The sequence below is a fragment of the Sus scrofa genome, chromosome 9 (genome assembly GCF_000003025.6).
Source record: "Sus scrofa isolate TJ Tabasco breed Duroc chromosome 9, Sscrofa11.1, whole genome shotgun sequence".
Lineage (NCBI taxonomy): Eukaryota > Metazoa > Chordata > Mammalia > Artiodactyla > Suidae > Sus > Sus scrofa.
In genome coordinates, this window is record NC_010451.4 from 26966871 (window position 1) to 26983843 (window position 16973).

The 16973-nt window shown below is 52.6% G+C and overlaps 1 protein-coding gene across 12 annotated transcripts in view; it reads left to right on the forward strand.

The window, feature by feature from the left end:
• Positions 1-11237, forward strand: part of AMOTL1 (angiomotin like 1) — a 166236-nt gene extending 154999 nt beyond the window's left edge. For all 12 annotated transcript variants that reach the window (XM_005667237.3, XM_021062681.1, XM_021062683.1 and 9 more), the window contains 4 exons: positions 859-984; positions 2320-2546; positions 5225-5500; positions 6574-11237. In XM_005667237.3, the coding sequence (XP_005667294.2) occupies positions 859-984; positions 2320-2546; positions 5225-5500; positions 6574-6680 (736 nt within the window). In that variant the 3' untranslated portion in view covers positions 6681-11237. The remainder of the gene's footprint in view (positions 1-858; positions 985-2319; positions 2547-5224; positions 5501-6573) is intronic.

Below are 16973 nucleotides of genomic sequence, written 5' to 3' on the forward strand. Positions count from 1 at the left end.
TTTGATTCTCTCATCAGAGACATCATTGTGCCTTTCAGCCGAAGATATGCCTATGTCACTTAGATGGCACACATATCTTATTTTTGCCAGCCGTCATTAATTAGGAGGAATTCATTGACAAAACCAGCAGCAGGAAGAACAGTTAACCTCTGACCAGTCAGGTGTCTGCCCCCGGCGACTGCTGTGGTGTCGCCTCCCTCTGTCCTTCCCTCCCCCCACTCCACCCCCTTGACTGGACTTGCCAGGGTCAGGGTGTGTGTCTTCATCTCTCTGTCCTGCTGCCCAGCACGGCTGTCACCCTGAACAGACCTGAATCCTAGGCAGGGGCTCATTAAAGAAGTGAGCTTGAGAGCAAATGTGAAGGGCACTTCAGCCAGAGTCCCGCCGTCCAGGAGGACAAGAGGGATTCACTGAGTCCCCGTTTCCTGCTCAATACTTAAGTAGTTGCCCTATGGGTGAGAAATAGAAATAAACCTTTAACTCTGAGAAAGTGAGAAAGGGAGAAAGGAGAAGGAAGGATGAGCGAGACCAAACATAGAAATTCCAACCAATATAATAATACCAGCATCTCTAGGTCAGTAGATGAAACCTATAGGTGTGCAGGGTCCGTATGCAGAGGCCGCCACCTAGCTTACTATTTCGTATCATTAGTGAGAAGGGTGGGGAATGTGGGTTTGGGGATTTTATTTTGTTTTCCTTAATTCTATCAACTGGGGGCGAGAATCGGCCAGAATTAAGCGGGGGGGGGGAAAGGGGTGAGGATGAAGGGGTTTGCGGAGAGAGATGTTTAGTCTGGTGCCCTCGGACCCCGCCCCACGAGGGCTCTCCTCATCCTCCCTGTGCGTCCTGTGTTGCCAGGGACACCACGATCATCAACCACTCGAGGAACGGCAGCTACGGCGAGAGCTCGCTGGAGGCGCACATCTGGCAGGAGGAGGAGGAGGTGGTGCAGGCCACCAGGAGATGTCAGGACATGGAGTACACGTAAGGAACCGGGCTCCCGTCTGGCCAAAGAGACCCTGGTGGGGCCACCAGCCTGATGTTTGCAAGCACACCCCAGCCCTCTCCTGCCTCCGCGGCTTCAAGCTCAAGTTCTCCAGCAGTTCCCCTCCCCACACCCTGCCACAGAGAAGAGGGCAAGAGTCCCCTTAAAAATGGGTCTGAGCCTGAGGTCTCTGGGGGCTAATTTCCTATCAGATGCAGGTTTTCGGATGGAGGCTAATGATACGAATTCAGAGGCCTGTATTTTTTCTGGGTGTGTGTCTCTACAGCCTTCTAGACATTACCAGCTGGAGAGGGAAACGTCATATTCCAGTGTCTTTTTCTGCCAGGATTTGTATATTCCAGCCAGAAAGAAAAGAATGTCTGTAGCTAATGCACTCTTCGCACAGACTAAACAAGACGCCAGCAGGTTGTGTGACATAGTAGAACTAGCCTGCCGCCCACCCCCAGCCCTCTCCCTGGAGCCCTGGGACCTGAGGGCTTGGTTTGCAGAAGTGCAAATAGGGCTGAGTGGCTGAATCACTGTGAGGCTCAGGGAGTTACTCTTTGGGTTGTAAAAAGAACTCGCACTGGTTTTTGACTCTCATCTTTGGCCTTCGGGGAGAAAACATCATCTTCTCCCGGAAAACCTGGCCATCTTTTTTTTTTTTCTTTCTTAGAAAAATAGGGAAAGTGAGGAGTTCCCGTTGTAACGCAGCAGGTTAAGAACTCAGCTCGTGTCCATGAGGATGCAGGTTCTATTCCTGGCCTCGCTCAGTGGGTTAAGGATCCAGTGTTGCCGTGAGCAGTGGTGTAGTAGCAGATAGGGCTCAGGTTCCGTGTTGCTGTGGCTGTGGGGTAGACCGGTAGCTACAGCTCCGATTTGATCCCTAGCCCGGGAACCTCTATATGCCGTGGGTGCAGCCCTGAAGAGAAAAAAAACGAAATAGGGAAAGTGGCTCTTGTGGGCAGCCCATCCTCTGTGAGGCTTGCCTTTGTGTGCTTTCCTATGTTCCTTCCACCCCCTCCACCAGGGCCCTAGATGCTTCAGTCCAGGAGGTCCCTGTTGGGTGGCCATTGTCATTCAGACTGTATGTCCTTGGGGTTCCAGGACTGCCTAGAGTCTCCTGAGGGGCCAGAGAAGGTGCACCCTTTTGAGCCACAAGAAAAAATGTCCATCTTAACCCAAGTTGGAGATTGTACCTCTTTGAGGACTTATACTGCTCTGAACTCTCCGTTCCTCAATTATAATTAAAATTCTTGGGCATCCTGAGAGAAGTGTTCAAATTATTCTATCCAGGTGGATTTTGACCATGACTGTTTTGTTTCATTACACAGTATTAAAAATCTCCATGCCAAAATCATAGAAAAGGATGCCATGATTAAGGTCCTCCAGCAGCGATCCCGTAAAGACGCTGGGAAGACGGACTCCTCCAGCCTGCGACCGGCCCGCTCTGTCCCGTCCATCGCTGCAGCCACGGGGACGCACTCCCGCCAGACCTCCCTCACCAGCAGCCAGTTAGCTGAGGAGAGGAAGGAGGAGAAGACCTGGAAGGGAAGCATAGGTGAGCCCCACCCGTCCCCAGACAAGCCCCATCCATCGTAGGCAAGCCCCGCCCACCCCAGGTGAGCCCCGCCCCTCCTCGGGCAAGCCCCGCCCACCCCAGTGAACCCCGCCCCTCCTCAAGCCAAGCTCTGAAGACCCGCAGCCACGCAAACCTTGAGAAGCACCTCATCTGGCCACAGGTGTTCAGGTACTCTTGTGGAAGTGGAAATACCACGGAGTACCTCGAGTCTCAGTTTACTCACCTGTCAAATGGGGAAGGAGAAGCAATCACACATTGGTGGTGGAAGAAAAGGCAAATCCCCCACCTAGAGTCGTCCCCAGCCATGGGTTGATTCACATCATAATTATGATCATTCATGTTGAAGTTGAGATGACCCTGAAATATAAAATGTTCGGATGGGAAAAACCCCACAACCTCAGGCCTCTGAACTTGGCTCTGCCCCAGACCAGGGATAAGACAGCTCCATCTCTGCTTCTGTGTCTAGAAAAGCAAGTTGGTGTCTGCAGGTGTCCGCCCTGCTGTACCCCATGGGGTCACAGCAAGGGCTAAATGAGACCAGAGAGAAATGCTTTGAAAGCAGTGCTCGCGAGCCTAAGGGGCTGGTGGTGTTGCTTTTGTTGGATTGCTGCTGCACAGGCAGTGTGCTGAGGAGAGTTCTGCAGACATGGTCTTAGCCACAAATGGGTTTCCTGGGGTCAGGAGGCCAGTGGCCAGGTGAGTCTGGAGAGGAAGAGGCAGAGCCACCCAGCACGCAGGCCACCCTCCCAGACACACGTCGTCCGCTCTTGTCCAGCACTCTGCCACCCCAGGGCCCTGGCCCTTCTTTGATGCATTTCCACAGGTCAGAGTGTGTTGTTTCTCTGTGGAGCTGAGAGCCTGTTTTCCTCAGCACAGAACCCCGGAGGAGCTTGGCTGCTTCATGCCAGAGGGATAAGAGCTTGCAGTATGAATCTGACAGAGTTGGGGAGATCAAAGTCACCCAGCCAGAATCTCTGTTTGAGGTCCCCCCATGGGTCACTTCTGCAGCTCCTGCCCTCCAAGGAAATGCACTTCAAAGAGGACGTGTGTGGACGGCAGCTGAGATCTTCAAAGACCCTCGTGGACACTTAGCTCCCCACCCCAGCTAGAACACCTGGGAAGCGGTGCTCAGATGCACCTGATAGGGGATGCCCAGCGCCGACAGAAAGCTCCCTGGCAGAGGCCAGTCTGTGACCTCCAGCCAGGCAGGCATCTAGGGTCTGTACCCCTAGCCTTTGTCGTGTCCCAGCCAGGCCCTGGAGCCAGAGGAACTGGCTGCAGAAAGAGTTGCTATATTCTCCGCATTAGCATTCCTCCTCCTCGTTGGTGTCCACCTGTCACAAGAACAGAGCGGGACCCTCTGAGGTTCCAGGCAGAGGCACACATGCAGTCCTTAAAGTATTTCCGCCGTCTCTTGCCTGCGGGCCTCTGGAAGAAGGTAGAGGTGACAATATACACCTTTCTGGTGGCGCTTTGACAGGCAGGGTGATGAGGCAGAAAGAACACAGGGTGGACTTAAAGGCAGGCACAGCCGAGTTCAAATCCCACTTCCACTACTTCTTAGCATCCAGACAGTACTTTCTCTGAGCGTCCACTTCCCTTTCTGCAAGACAAAGGTGAACAACAGGATCTAGGAGTGTCGTGCAGTATGCAGTGGGATGATGTGTGTGAAACACCCAGCCAAAGCCCCTTGGTACTCAAGGTCTGGTCCGTGGACCAGCAGCACCAGCATCCCCTGGGAGCTTGTTAGAGAAGCAGAATCTCAGGCCCCACCCACTGCCTTGAATCTGCATTTGAACAATATCCAAGTGATAGACATGCACATGACATGTTGAGAAGCATTGCTCTACACAGACTGAACTGAGTCATGTCATGTAATGAATGGGCATCTTGAAATAGCCCTGGCGAGGAGACTTAATGAATTGCTGGCTCATTAAAATAAGCGAGCAGACACTTGATTTTGCTTCCTGAATTTTCTACAGGCTGGTGGCCCGGAGGGCTGGCACTTTTCTCAACACGGGCCATGTTTCACTCTTATAACTGTTGCTCTCCCGTCAGCTTGGCAGGAAGGCATTGAGCAAAGGGACAGCCGTGCTCATCACGCCTCCCTTTGCCTCTTCTCCTGCCACCTCTCTACTCTTAGGATGTGCAGGGAAGGAGAAGAGGGCTGAGCAGCCCTTCCCAGGAGCCCAGCTGGCTTCTTCTTGGAGGACAGGGCTTTCCATGGCAAAGATCTCTTTGTGGGGAGTATTTGATGATATTGTCTCTGTTGCCCTGACCAGAAAGCATGTTTGTTTTGACCCCAGCCTGCGGGCGACCATTCCCAAGTCCATTCCCAAGACTGGGGTGGCGCTGGGGGCATTTCAGCAGAGCAGCAGGCCGTGGGGACATGTCTGGAGCAGGGAGGCCCTCAGGTTTTAAGCACGTGGCCGCCACCCATGATAGCCCCCCGGCCACCAACCCCTGGACCCTCTGCGTCAAAGGCACCTCTTCTCTGTTCTTCCCCAGCACCCTGAGAATAATTGCGTCCTATCCGTTGTCACGCCATGTCGTGCCCAGTTTGCCTGACATCTCCTTCCCCGCCCCAGACTAGGTTTCTCTTGGTTTGGGTTTTGTTTGTCGGGAAGGGCATTGAAAAAGCTGGTCTTTGCCCTCAGGCTTGCTGCTGGGGAAGGAGCACCACGAGCATGCTTCCGCCCCCGCGCTGCCCACCCCGCCGGCTGCAGCGCTGTCCCCCGCAGCCCCTGCCACCTCGGCCGGCAGCGCCCACTCGAAGACGGGCAGCAAGGACAGCAGCACACAGACGGACAAGAGCGCCGAGCTCTTCTGGCCCAGCGTGGCCTCCCTGCCCACACGCGGCCGGCTGAGCGGGACGCCCTCCAACAGCCCGGTCCTGAAGCACCCAGTGGCCAAGGGGACGGCAGAGAAACCGGGTACGAGGTCCCCGCCTCCTCTCACACTCCCAGGGTCCATTGAGCTGCCTGGTCTTGGGCGGTGGAAGGCGTTTCTTGAGCTGGGGAGGGAGCAGGGGCACCCTTGAACTCTCACTTGATGGGTTTTCTTCTGCTTATGGCTGTCCTGATGCACCAGGGCCAGGGGCTCTTCATTATTCCAGAAATGTGTATAGAGACTTCTAATTTAGTTCCATTTAAAGGAGCACACAACTTGCACCTGCTCTCTTAGGGCGTGCTTTGTCACTAGTCTGCCCCTGGGAGGTGGGAAAACGGACCCTCGAGGGATGTTAGGGAATTGCCCTCCTCCTCCCCGGGGTGGGAGCTGGTATCGGGCATCCGGTCCATCAGGAGGAGGAGGTACAAAGACTTTGCCTTCGAGGAGTTTACTCTCAAGGCTTTGGGGTCAGAGGTCTCTCCTGGTTGAAGGAGAAGGGAGATTTAACTGCAAAGTAGGTGGCCTGGCCCAGCACTCAGGCCAGGACTAAGGAGTTGCTTTCAAATATTTAAGAGAAGCTATATGATAGTTTTGTGATGAGTCCAGTCGTGTCCGTGGGAAGAGCAGACTCGGCTTCGGACTGTTCCCAGTCGTGGGGTGAGGCGCGCCCTCTGCAGGAATCCTCTGGAGGACGTGGGGCTCTCGAGGACCTACAGGAATTGTTTCCTCCTGGGGGTTCCTCATTTGCATCCTCCAAAAGACAAGTAAACACTGTGTTGTCAATTTTGGGAGATTTAATTCTTGGGGTGCCCTTTGCTGAGGAAGGACCTGGCTCGAGGCGAGCATGCACTTGATTATTTTGAGAGGAAGGGGAGAGCAGGCGGGAGGGCCCTGCACAAAGTCCCGATGCCACCGCCACCCACTCGGACGTCTCCCACCATGTCCTGCTGCTGTGCTTTGTGTCCGAAGCCCAGGGCCAGTCATGTCGCTTTGGTCCCCCTTGGGCGGGGCGCTATGGCCTTCCCTGTGTGCTCTGGCGGTGAGGGTGCTACTTAAAATGGTTCCATTGTAGAGAGGGCTGGGAGGCAGGCTGGTGATGTGTCCCTCTCTTTGGCAGAGAGTTCTCCTGGCCACTCGAAGTCACCTGACCACAAAGGCCGCATCAGCAGCTTGCTCCACAAGCCCGAGTTCCCCGACGGAGAGATGATGGAAGTTCTCATCTAACACCGGCATCCCTGTTGAATTTCGCAACAGAACATTGACAAACAAGGAACATGGCAAAGACAGAGGAGAAAGATCAAAAGATTGTGGATGGGAAATCAGGAACGATTTGAGCTGACATGGATTTCAGACTAGTGAGAACACTTTTTATAAACGTTTTAAACAAAAACACAGGAGACCTACATGACAGAAGGTGAAGAGACTGCCATGGATTTTGACTGCATGTGGTGGAAGAGAGAAGATGCGTGTAGGTTTGGAAACAAAGAAGACATAGGAAATGGAATTTTTCATTGTACAGAACATGTATCTCTTGGGGAGGGTCGGTGTACCCCCATTTTCTAGTTATAAACAGATAAACCTGAGCATGGATCTCCCTTGGAATAGGCCCCTTCTCCTTGCATCTTAGCTTGTTTTAAGAAGAACTTCCTAGACATCTCCGAGTCCATCTTGACATAATGTACCATCCATCACCCGTGTGCTCCATAGGGTGTCTGTGAATGCGTGTGGGTGCAGCCGGAGGAGGAATGTGCGGGGTGATGGGGCGTTTAAAAGGCCGCCTTGATTTGGTTTTTCAGGAGCTTTTGAGGCTTCTCAGCCTTTCTGGATTGAGCAGTATTTTCTAAGTTTGGGCGCTTTCTGGTCGTGGTGCTTACCCTTCTCTGAGTTCATTTTTGTCTCTGCTTCATTCTCTTTCATTTTAACCTTTTTTTCCTTCATTTTGTTTTCTTTTATACTAAGCCATGGCAGAATTCCTTAGCTCTGGGGTTTATCAGAGCAGTCTCTGAACGGCCATCGTTCCTGCTGTGTTTCATAGTGGCCAGAGGGACAAAGCCGTAGGCCAGCTTCCTGGCTGCCCCTCCACCTTGGAGGAGTTGGGCTACCGCAATGAACCTCTTTCTGACTGTGAACTAGTTAAGGTCTGACGAGGCGGAAGATGCTCGACCGCTGAGATGTCTTGCAATAAGCTCACGGCCCCGACTATGTTCGCTCTCACATCAGCTCTTGCGTGGAGTTTGCTATCCCCAGCTCATTGCCCTGCTGAGGTAGGCCCTTCAGGACTGTACTCCAGGAAGCAGGTGACGCTTGCCTTGGTGGCATCCAGAAACCCTCCAGGCACCTCGTGGGCTTTCTGCTGCTCCCGGCTCGTGCTCGTATCCACGGCTCAGCCCACCGCCCGCATCCCTCCGGGCGCCGCCGGTGAGTGCAGACTGCGCATGCGTGTCAGCGCTGGGCTTCTGCCCCGCCGGGAACTTGCTTTGTAACCGCCCAAGCCGCTATCTCTAGGGCGATCAGGTTTCTCAAGGTTTCAGATTGGGACGACTCGGTCCAAAATCATAGAGCCAAGAGCAGGCGAGGTGGTGGGCCTCTTAGCCGTGTGCGATGGGCTTTTCCATCTCACTCCTCAGTCGTCTGCTTGCTTTATGAATCTAGGAGGTGCTGGAGCAGAAGACAGAAGCTAGTCAGGCCATCAGTTGCTCCTGAAGGGTCCAGAGAGTTTCCCCCCCTCCAGGTCCCTTTCCTCATGCTTAAGGGAGGGAGAAGAGGGAAAAAAAAAAACCACCCTAGGTCTGAGGCTTTTTCAAGTCCAACTTCAGTGGAGCCCTGAAGACAACATCGCTTAGGAAATTTTGCTTGGGTAGCTCATTCTAGGGTTGGTCTTTGTAACCTGGGTGAAGTGATAGCCTCAGCAAATCAAGGTGATAGAAGGAAGACAGAGGGTGGGCTGGAGAAGGGAGGGAGGAAAGGAAACGAATGGCTTTGCCCAGGGGGGTCTCTGAGCTACCCAGTGGTCAGAGTAAGCAGAATGGATGCTTCTCAAGCCCTGCCCTGCTGTGAAAGGAGGAAGGGCGGAGGCCTCATGGCTGGTGTAGGGGCAGGGTGCGTATGGACACATGGGGGTGGGAGGGGGCAGAGGGTTCCCCATCCCAATCTGTTTCCCCTCACTTTCTCTAGGTGATGACGGTCGGTCGATGGCACCTCACTCTTAAGGACATTTTGACCCCTGATCATGTTGGGGGCGGCCCAGGAAGGAAAGAAAGCATTTAGAAATAGGACGACATAGCACCTCTGCCAGTCCCCACCATCCGTGTCTGGGCCACCCCAGACGTGGGCTGTGTCCCTAGAAATGGGTGAGGTGAGAGCCCAGTTTCAGGCAAAGCCTATCTTTATGCCCCACCCAGCATGCTCATTGGTGGCTCAGGCACGAGGGCACTTGCTCTCCTTGGTACCTCCCCTCCCCCACCAGGTGCCAGGTGTGTTAGTTGTCAGAAGGCAAACACAGATGTCACCATTTTTCAGTTGTGCGGTCATCTCTGTGAATCTTTCTTTTTTTTTTTCCCCCTCTAACCTGCCGAGATTCCTCTGTACAAAAAGGGATCTACGGCTTTGAAATGTCTTCTTTTAGGCAGACTTCCTGCCCAGCTGGGGCCCTGACACTCTCCATTTTCAGAGCTTTCTGGAAGTCCTGCATGCCTGTAGGAGAAATGCAGATACTGAACTTCCTCTGTGCCTTCCGGCAGCTGACCATACATTATTTCACTGGATTTTAGAAAATAATCCCAGCTTCCTTTTTTAGTGCCAACTGTATGCAAGCGCTGCTGTAACTACCCTGTAGTGAGTCCTCAAACCACGTGCAAGCAGGGCTGAGTTTATCTTCTTCATGTCACAGAGAAGGAAGCTGGGGCTCAGGGAGGTCAAGTTCTTTCCTAGAAGCAGCTGGGGTCTGAACCAAGAGTTTGGGAGAGGAGCTGTGCCTTCATCACAGGCTGGACTGCCTCTGACTTGGGGTTGCTAACCATCTTTCCATGCTACATTTTGATCCATTCTGTCCCCTGCATGCCATGTGCTCGAGCACACACACACACACATACCTGCCCCCACCCCCTCGGGAGCTAAGAAATAGGACTAAAGCCCAGAGCTCCTAGATTTGCCCATGAACACAGACATAGATGGCTATCTTCCCGTTCCGATGTAAGCAGGGCCGAAACATCTATTTTAAAAGCACCTGCTCATAGTCCAGAGGCCAGACCTTCTCTAGAACTTTCCACTGGTGTCAGAATGGGAACTCATGGGCCCTGTCTCAGGGCAATAGGTAACCTTGGCCTTGGGTGACCATGTGCCAGATTGACTGCTTCCTCCTTGAATGTGTCCTCTGACGGTTTCCACGTGCTACCCTGGATTCCATATGAAGCAGGAGATGTTGCTGGATTCCAGCACTAATTTCAGAGCATGTACAGAGTCTTTCCGTAGCATCTTCTTCTCAGCCTTTCTCCTGCTTCCTGGAGGTTGGAAGCCAACCCTGGTGTCGCGCTCCGCGTGCTTGGAGCAGGTGAGCAGGACAGCGTTGCCACGTCCTCCCCGGGGCAGAGAGCGGAGGCCTTTCTCTCTCTGTTCAATCCTGTGGGGCTCGATCTTTACAACACGCATGTGCATTTGACTGCAGAGAGCTGGGCTTGTCTATCTAGTTGCTCCCATTGGGTTGTGAACATGGAACATTGAACTCGGTGGCTCTGCACAGAATGGCCTGTGCAGAGAAGCTGGCCGTCACTCCTGTTTGTTCTCCCCTGGGGTTGCCCTCAGCCTCCTGTGTCCTCATGATGCTGAGGCTGAGGGCGTGAGAGGTTCTCCCTACGGCAGCCTGACTCCTAGAGATGGATGTGAACGTGCATGTCAGGTGAGGCAGGGTTCCAGGAGGCGGTGGAGGACGGATGGGGCTTTGAAAGGTCTCGAGGCAGGGAGCTCAAGCACAAGCGGCCAGATGTTGTGCAAAGAGGTGTGTTTTCCAGAACCAAATCCTGCTGCGGGTCTGCACTGCAGAGGGCGCCGGTGACTGTTCTTAAACACAGAATGTCCAGCCCCCAGTTGCCTTCTTCCCATCCTGACGCTTGAGGCATCTGGCATGTGCTTCACAAATCTTGGTTTTCTCTTCCTTTTTTCTAGCTAATGAATTCATGTGTTTAAAATGTCTTCCTTCCACATGAGGATTGTCTGATGGGTTTGCTTCCGATGCGTGGCTCCGGGGGGGAGACCAGCAGAGTAGTGACGAAGTTACCAGAAGCTGATGAGCTGGGAGCGGGGAAAGGTCGGCATTTCAGTAAACGCATTTCTTCTGGAACTCACGCGCAATGCTTTGGTCTCTTCCTTTGAAGTAGTATTTCCTCTTCTCGTCTGGGAATTAAATGGAATAGAGAGACGTGTGGGTCAGTGCAGACCCATGAGGTGCGACCGTAAGGGCACATGTCGAGCTTCTTGTCTTCATACCTAGAAGATCCAGGTGTCCCGTCTCACCCACCTTCCCTAAAAGGTGACCCTTTGTGAGACAATGCTGATGACTGCTGTGCTGCCCCAGTAGAAGCACTTGGCACACGCCTCTATTAGAATGATGTCGGAGGGCCTAGAACATTCCTTTCGTGAATCTTTAGAGATGAGAAACCGTCATCCTCTAAGGATAACTTTAACCTTTGGAAATAATCCCCAGTCAGTCACTCATTTGGATAAAGAAAGATGGGAGATTAAGGTAAGTCACATCCATTTAGCTTTAAAAAAAAAAAAAAAAAAAAAGCCCCTAAAATATTCCCAGAGCTGAGTCTTTGGACTCCTAGCGCCTCTCAAGTGACGCTTTAGAGGAGGCCAGTCATCATTCATACCTGTAACTTCCAGTGGACTCGTTTTTAAAAATCTGCTCTCTTGCTATGCCTTGTATGTGTCCACGTCTCTGCATTCATGCAGATGTCAGCACATCTTCACGAGGCTAAGCCTCCGGTAGGAGTTGTGTAAAAACCGTGTTAGACTTCAGTGCATGTTATTGTCATATTAAGGCTAAGATCGAGGTGTTTCTTTGTCATGAAACTGTGCTGCTTCACAGAGTTACAATATTGTGTTCAATATAATGAAGTACATATGCAGCGTTCTCTTGTATCAGCTCCCCGAGTTGTGTTTACATGCTACTCGCCTAGGGTTCTGTTCACTTAGAGACACCTGTAAGTATTTATTACGAATGGAATGTAAGCAGATTGATCCACAGTGGTTTTCTTTGACTTCAGGTGTTTTCCTCTTTTGTGGAGGGAGAGGGGGGCCACCCTGCTTCCCACCTGTGTGTGTGAGGTCACCGTGCTTGGTGGCCAGGTGCTGTGTTCTCTCCAGCGGACTCTGATGTCATGTCTTGGCATCTTCGTGTTGCTGGTCTGTGTCAAAAGTGGGGTACAGAACTGCACAGCCGGGTGGGCTGTGCACAGAGTGGGGAAGCCCAAGAACACGTCCACGTCCCCCAGAGCAAACACTGAGACTGTTGGTCAGCCAAAGATTTGCCTATTCTTTGCTGCTTAAACGTGTGCCTTAATATTGTATATAATAAATGGATAAAACGGCTCTTTCCCTCACGCTTGCTCTTTTCTTTGCCGAGGGACTTATATACTGGGTGCTCAAGAAATGTCTGTTGAATTTTATTTCGTTTTACTGCCAGAGGTGGCCTCACCTGCTCTTTGGCTTCCAGAGGCATCTGTGCACCTCGCTGGCCCCATGCTTGCACCAACACATGCTCTTGATTCCAAGGAAAAAGTGAGTCGTGCAGATCACTGGAGCTTGCCGTGCACCTGCCCTGCCCCTCTGGATAAATAAGGAAAGAGGAAACTCAGGGACGTGGGCCTGGGAGGCAGTGGCCGCTTGGATCACATCTAAGTGTCCTCTTCAGGCGTTCCTGAGTTCAGGCCTCCCGGTGACCACTGTCACTCATGAATTAACCCACATAGCCTCGGCCCTGAGTCTGGGCTGGAGTCAGACGCATCTCAGACGTGGCAGATGTTGCTGCCTTACTAGTGACTTGGGGTCATAGGAAAAGTGGGGGCTGTGGCAGGAATCACATGGTACATTGGTGACATTCAGGTGGGAGCCTCCAGGGCTGAGATGGACGGAATAAATGCTGGAGTCCCTGAGCAAAGGGCTCTCCCAAGGGGACAGTGACCTGGGAACACCATTGGGGAGGGTGTTCTCTAGTCATGCCCGTGAGTGGAAGCCTCTCCACCCTTGGCCCTGGCATGGGAAGAGTTTCCTAAATGTAAGAGAGGGGAGAGCGAGGGGCACCCCTCTAGGCCCCTGGTGACAGCTGGTGTGGTTTGCACACATTCCTGCCTTCAGTTCTCACAACAACCTGGTCATCCCCATTTTAAAGACAAGGAAACTGAGGCTCAAACAGCCTTTGGACAAATAACATGGGAAAGATGGCAGAGCGGGGTTTGAACGTGGGTCTGTTGGACAAGGAGTCTGTGCGCTTGCGGTGAAAAGTGCAGAGGGGTTGGGAGCTTGGCTTCTCACCTGTCCTGCCTTCTACCCAAAGGGATGCCTCTCTTCGGGGGCCTCAGATCTCTGCCTGCATGCATCGTAAAGGCAGCTCCCCGGCCTCTTCCCCGGCGGGTCTGCTCTGGGAAGGCAGCTGGAGGACCCACATGCCTTCGGGCTCAGAGCAGGACCCTTCCGAGCTGGCATCCACCTCTGCCATCACCCTGCCCAGACCCTGTGCTGGCCACTGGCATGAGGTGCCCCCCAGCTCTGGCCTCTGGCCTGGATCCCGGGCCGGGCCCTCTGCCCCACAGGGGGTTGGTTGTCTTTTAGATTGTCTGGGATCTTCGTAATCAGGAGTCAGGTCCCAAATGAGAAATAAATCAGGCGCTCTGAAATCCCTTTCTTAAAATATACAAAGTTCAGTGATGACGAGATAAAAGGGGCTTTTTGCCTTTAAAGACTGTTGCCACTTTCCTGTTTCTGCAGCCTTTTATCAAGTGTGGGCTTGGCTCCGACACCCTTCCTGTACCTGCCTGGTTCCTGGCAGACAGGCATCCTCTCTGGACTAATCTGTCTCCCTCAAAATGCTCCCTGGACAGAGCCCAGGAGGAGACCCTCCCCCTCTGGTGTGGGTGTCTATCAAAGAGGGACTCGGCTGTGAATATAGAGCATAGAGGACTCACAGACGCTGGGTAATTTGGAGTGAAATAATGTGACCTTCGTCCTGGTGTTGGAAAGGTAACACTTAACTTGACATCGGATTGGTTTCAGCCATCTGGCTGTTTGTGGGAGAGAAGACCTACCTGCTACTGAGCTGGCTCTGGAACATGACTTCACCTTAATAGCCTCTGAGGTGGGTGACACGCCATCACCCCTACAAGCCCAGTAGAAGGGCAGTGCGTGCTGTGGCTCAGGTCCTCATCCTTCTCTTCTGTACTGTATTGTCACCTCTGATTAGTTGGGTTTGGTTGTTTTTTGTTCTGTTGTTATTGTTGTCTTTATGCCACTGGTTTATGGAAGTTCTCAGCGATTGAACCCACACCACAGCAGGGACCCAAGCCACAGCAGTGATCATGCCGGATCCTTAACCACTAGGCCACCAGGGAACTTCTGGATCTTTTTTGTTTGTTTTTTTAACAGTTCTAGAGAGAATTGGTAGGCAAATGGCTAATTGAAAAAAAACATTTTTGAGGCTCTTTTCAGAAAGTGGAAGGCCAGACAGGCTGGATCCATGCCTCTGTCTCTTGGTAAAATAAGGACTTCATTTAGAGCCTCAGCCTCAGGCTGCCTCCTGTCACAGTGAGCCACATACGGGAGCATCTGTCCCCAGCTCATTCATCTGGGAGAGCACCCTGTCCTGTATCCACAGTAGATGCTCATTAAAATTTGAACTGAACGTGAATTCTTCCAAGCTGTTGCTTACATGTGTTCAGTGACTGTTTTCAGGGAGACTAGAGGAGGAAACTAGAATAAAATCATAGTTAAAAATGATGCAAGTAGAAGTTCCCACTGTGGTCACAGTTCCAGTTCAGATTTTTTTTTTTTGTCTTTTGTCTTTTCTAGGGCCGCACCCGCAGCATATGGAGGTTCCCAGGCTAGGGGTCCAATCGGAGCTGTAGCCGCTGGCCTACGCCAGAGCCACAGCAACGTCAGATCCGAGCTGTGTCTGCAACCTACACCACAGCTCACGGCAGCGCCGGATCCTCAACCCACTGAGCGAGGCCAGGGATCGAACCCACAACCTCATGGTTCCTAGTCAGATTCGTTAACCACTGAGCCACGAGGGGAACTCCTCCAGCTCAGATTTGATCCCTGGCCTGGGAACTTTCATATGCTTCAGATGTGACCAAGAGAAGAAAAAAAAAACGATGCAAGTATACAGTATGTCATAAAAACAATCCCATGCTCTGAAATGGACAGGATAGAAGCCACTCCCTCCTCTAAATGGGAAGGTGGAGTGAACAGCCGAAGCGGCGGGAGGCAGGAGCCAAGATGATGCTTCCCAGCAGAGGTGACTGAGCCGATGGGCCAGCGAGCAGAGTTCTCCACCAACATATGTATCTCTGTCTTATTATCTTTGTTGGCTGCATAGTGCTCCTTCGTGTGGAAGAGGGGAGTTGATTGGAATCCATGCTCCGTTGCTGCCCCCGCCCAGCTTTTCCCCAGCCTTTCTCCCGCAGTTAAAGGAGAGCTAAGAGCTAAGAAAGGGGCCCAAACTTGCAATATGTGTCAGGCTTGGCCCTACGCTGTCCCCCAGTTCCTCCAGGGCATCATCACATTTCCATTTGCCTGTCCAAGCCCCCGTTGGTGATTCATGTCACGATGACATTGGGATCCCAAAAACTTGACAGTGCTATGGCCCCAGCTGATGGCTCGGGCCCAACCTGGCCCGCCCTGCCCTGTTTCGATCCAGAAAACCTGCCAGCTCTCCCCGACAGGCTCGTTTTCCATCCCATATCGCAGCCTTCGGCCCAGTGAAGCACACATGTTCCTGGCGTAATCCAGCACCAGGCCAGCCCAGTCTTTGTCCAGTGGTGATGGTGACACGATCCTTTCCCCAATCCCTGGCTCTGGCTTTGTGCAGAGTGTCTATCAGATTTTGACAAACAGTTTGCTTTCGGAGTAGCCTGTCAACAGAAGCCCAGCTCACGATTCACTTAGCAGGTTTCTACTGAAAATGAATCATGGGCCCTACACACTTCAGATCCTGGGGGGCACGGGGAGATAGCTCTGGCAACTCCTGCCCTGAGGGAGGCGGAGGGGAGACTGAGGCGAGCTGACCGACTCCCTCCCGTGTGCCAGCCGTTTTCCACCAGTCACTGCACTGGGTCCTCAGGACAGCAAGTACGGGGGGATTCTTCAGCAAATGACCCAAAGTCCACCCTATCCAAGTAAGTGGTGGCACCTGAGCCCAAGCCAGACCTTCCCACCGTATCATGCAGCCTCCGCATTGAAGTCTGAGATCACAGGTACAGGAATGAATGTGCTCTTTGCTCATCTTTGTTGGGGAAGGTACACCAGGTCCCTGGACCCATCTCTTAAGACCCCACCACCCACGGCAAGCAGAAAACATGTGGCTGATTGCGCCCTGCCCCAAGCTGCTGTCCCCAGTGGGGGGGGGGGGAGGGACGGGGACACAGATGTTCTGCCAACGTGGTAGTCTCACAGTCGGGACACAGGAACAGAGACCAGACTGAATCTTTCCCCCCTTCTGCCTTCTCTAGTAAGCGTCCACAGCCATCAGCAGGGCCCTTCAGCTGTCCTGTCCCAGCCTTTCCAGAAAAGCCACTGAGAGGGGCTCCCCAAAGGAGCCAGGGGAGATCCCTGCCCTTCTGTCTCTCGACGGTCTATGTACTTTCTCGATCTCATTTCTCCTGGGAGGGAGGCAATATCCATTCCCCTTTATTTATTTATTTAGTCTTTTTAGGGCCACACCCACAGCATATGGAGGTTCCTGGGCTAGGGGTTGAATCAGAGCTGCAGATGCCGGCCTACACCACAGCCACAGTAACTCAGGAACTGAGTAGCATCTGTGACCTACACCACAGCTCATGACAACACCAGATCCTTAAGCCACTGAGTGGGGCCAGGGATCAAACCCACATCCTCATGAATACTAATCGGGTTTGTTAATTGCTGAGCCACAATGGGAACTCCCTATTTATTTTTTTTAATTTGTTAAATTAGGGGTTTCCCGCGGTGGTGCAAAAGAATCTGTGGCATCTCTGGAGCTCTGGGACGCAGGTTCAATCCCCAGCCTGGCACAGTGCATTAAGGATCCGGTGTTGCTGCAGCTGTGGCATAGGTTGCAGCTGCAGCTCAGATCTGATCCCTGGCTAGGGAGCGCCATATGCCTAGGGGCAGCCATAAAAAGAAAAAAGAAAAAAAAATCATTGAATTAGCTGTCAGTAGTTTCTGTCTTGCAAAATAAAAATTTCTTTCCCGCTTCTTCCCTCTGTCACATCATCGCTCCCCCTTCCCAGGGAATTCACAAATTCAGTCTCGGGCACATGCCACAGA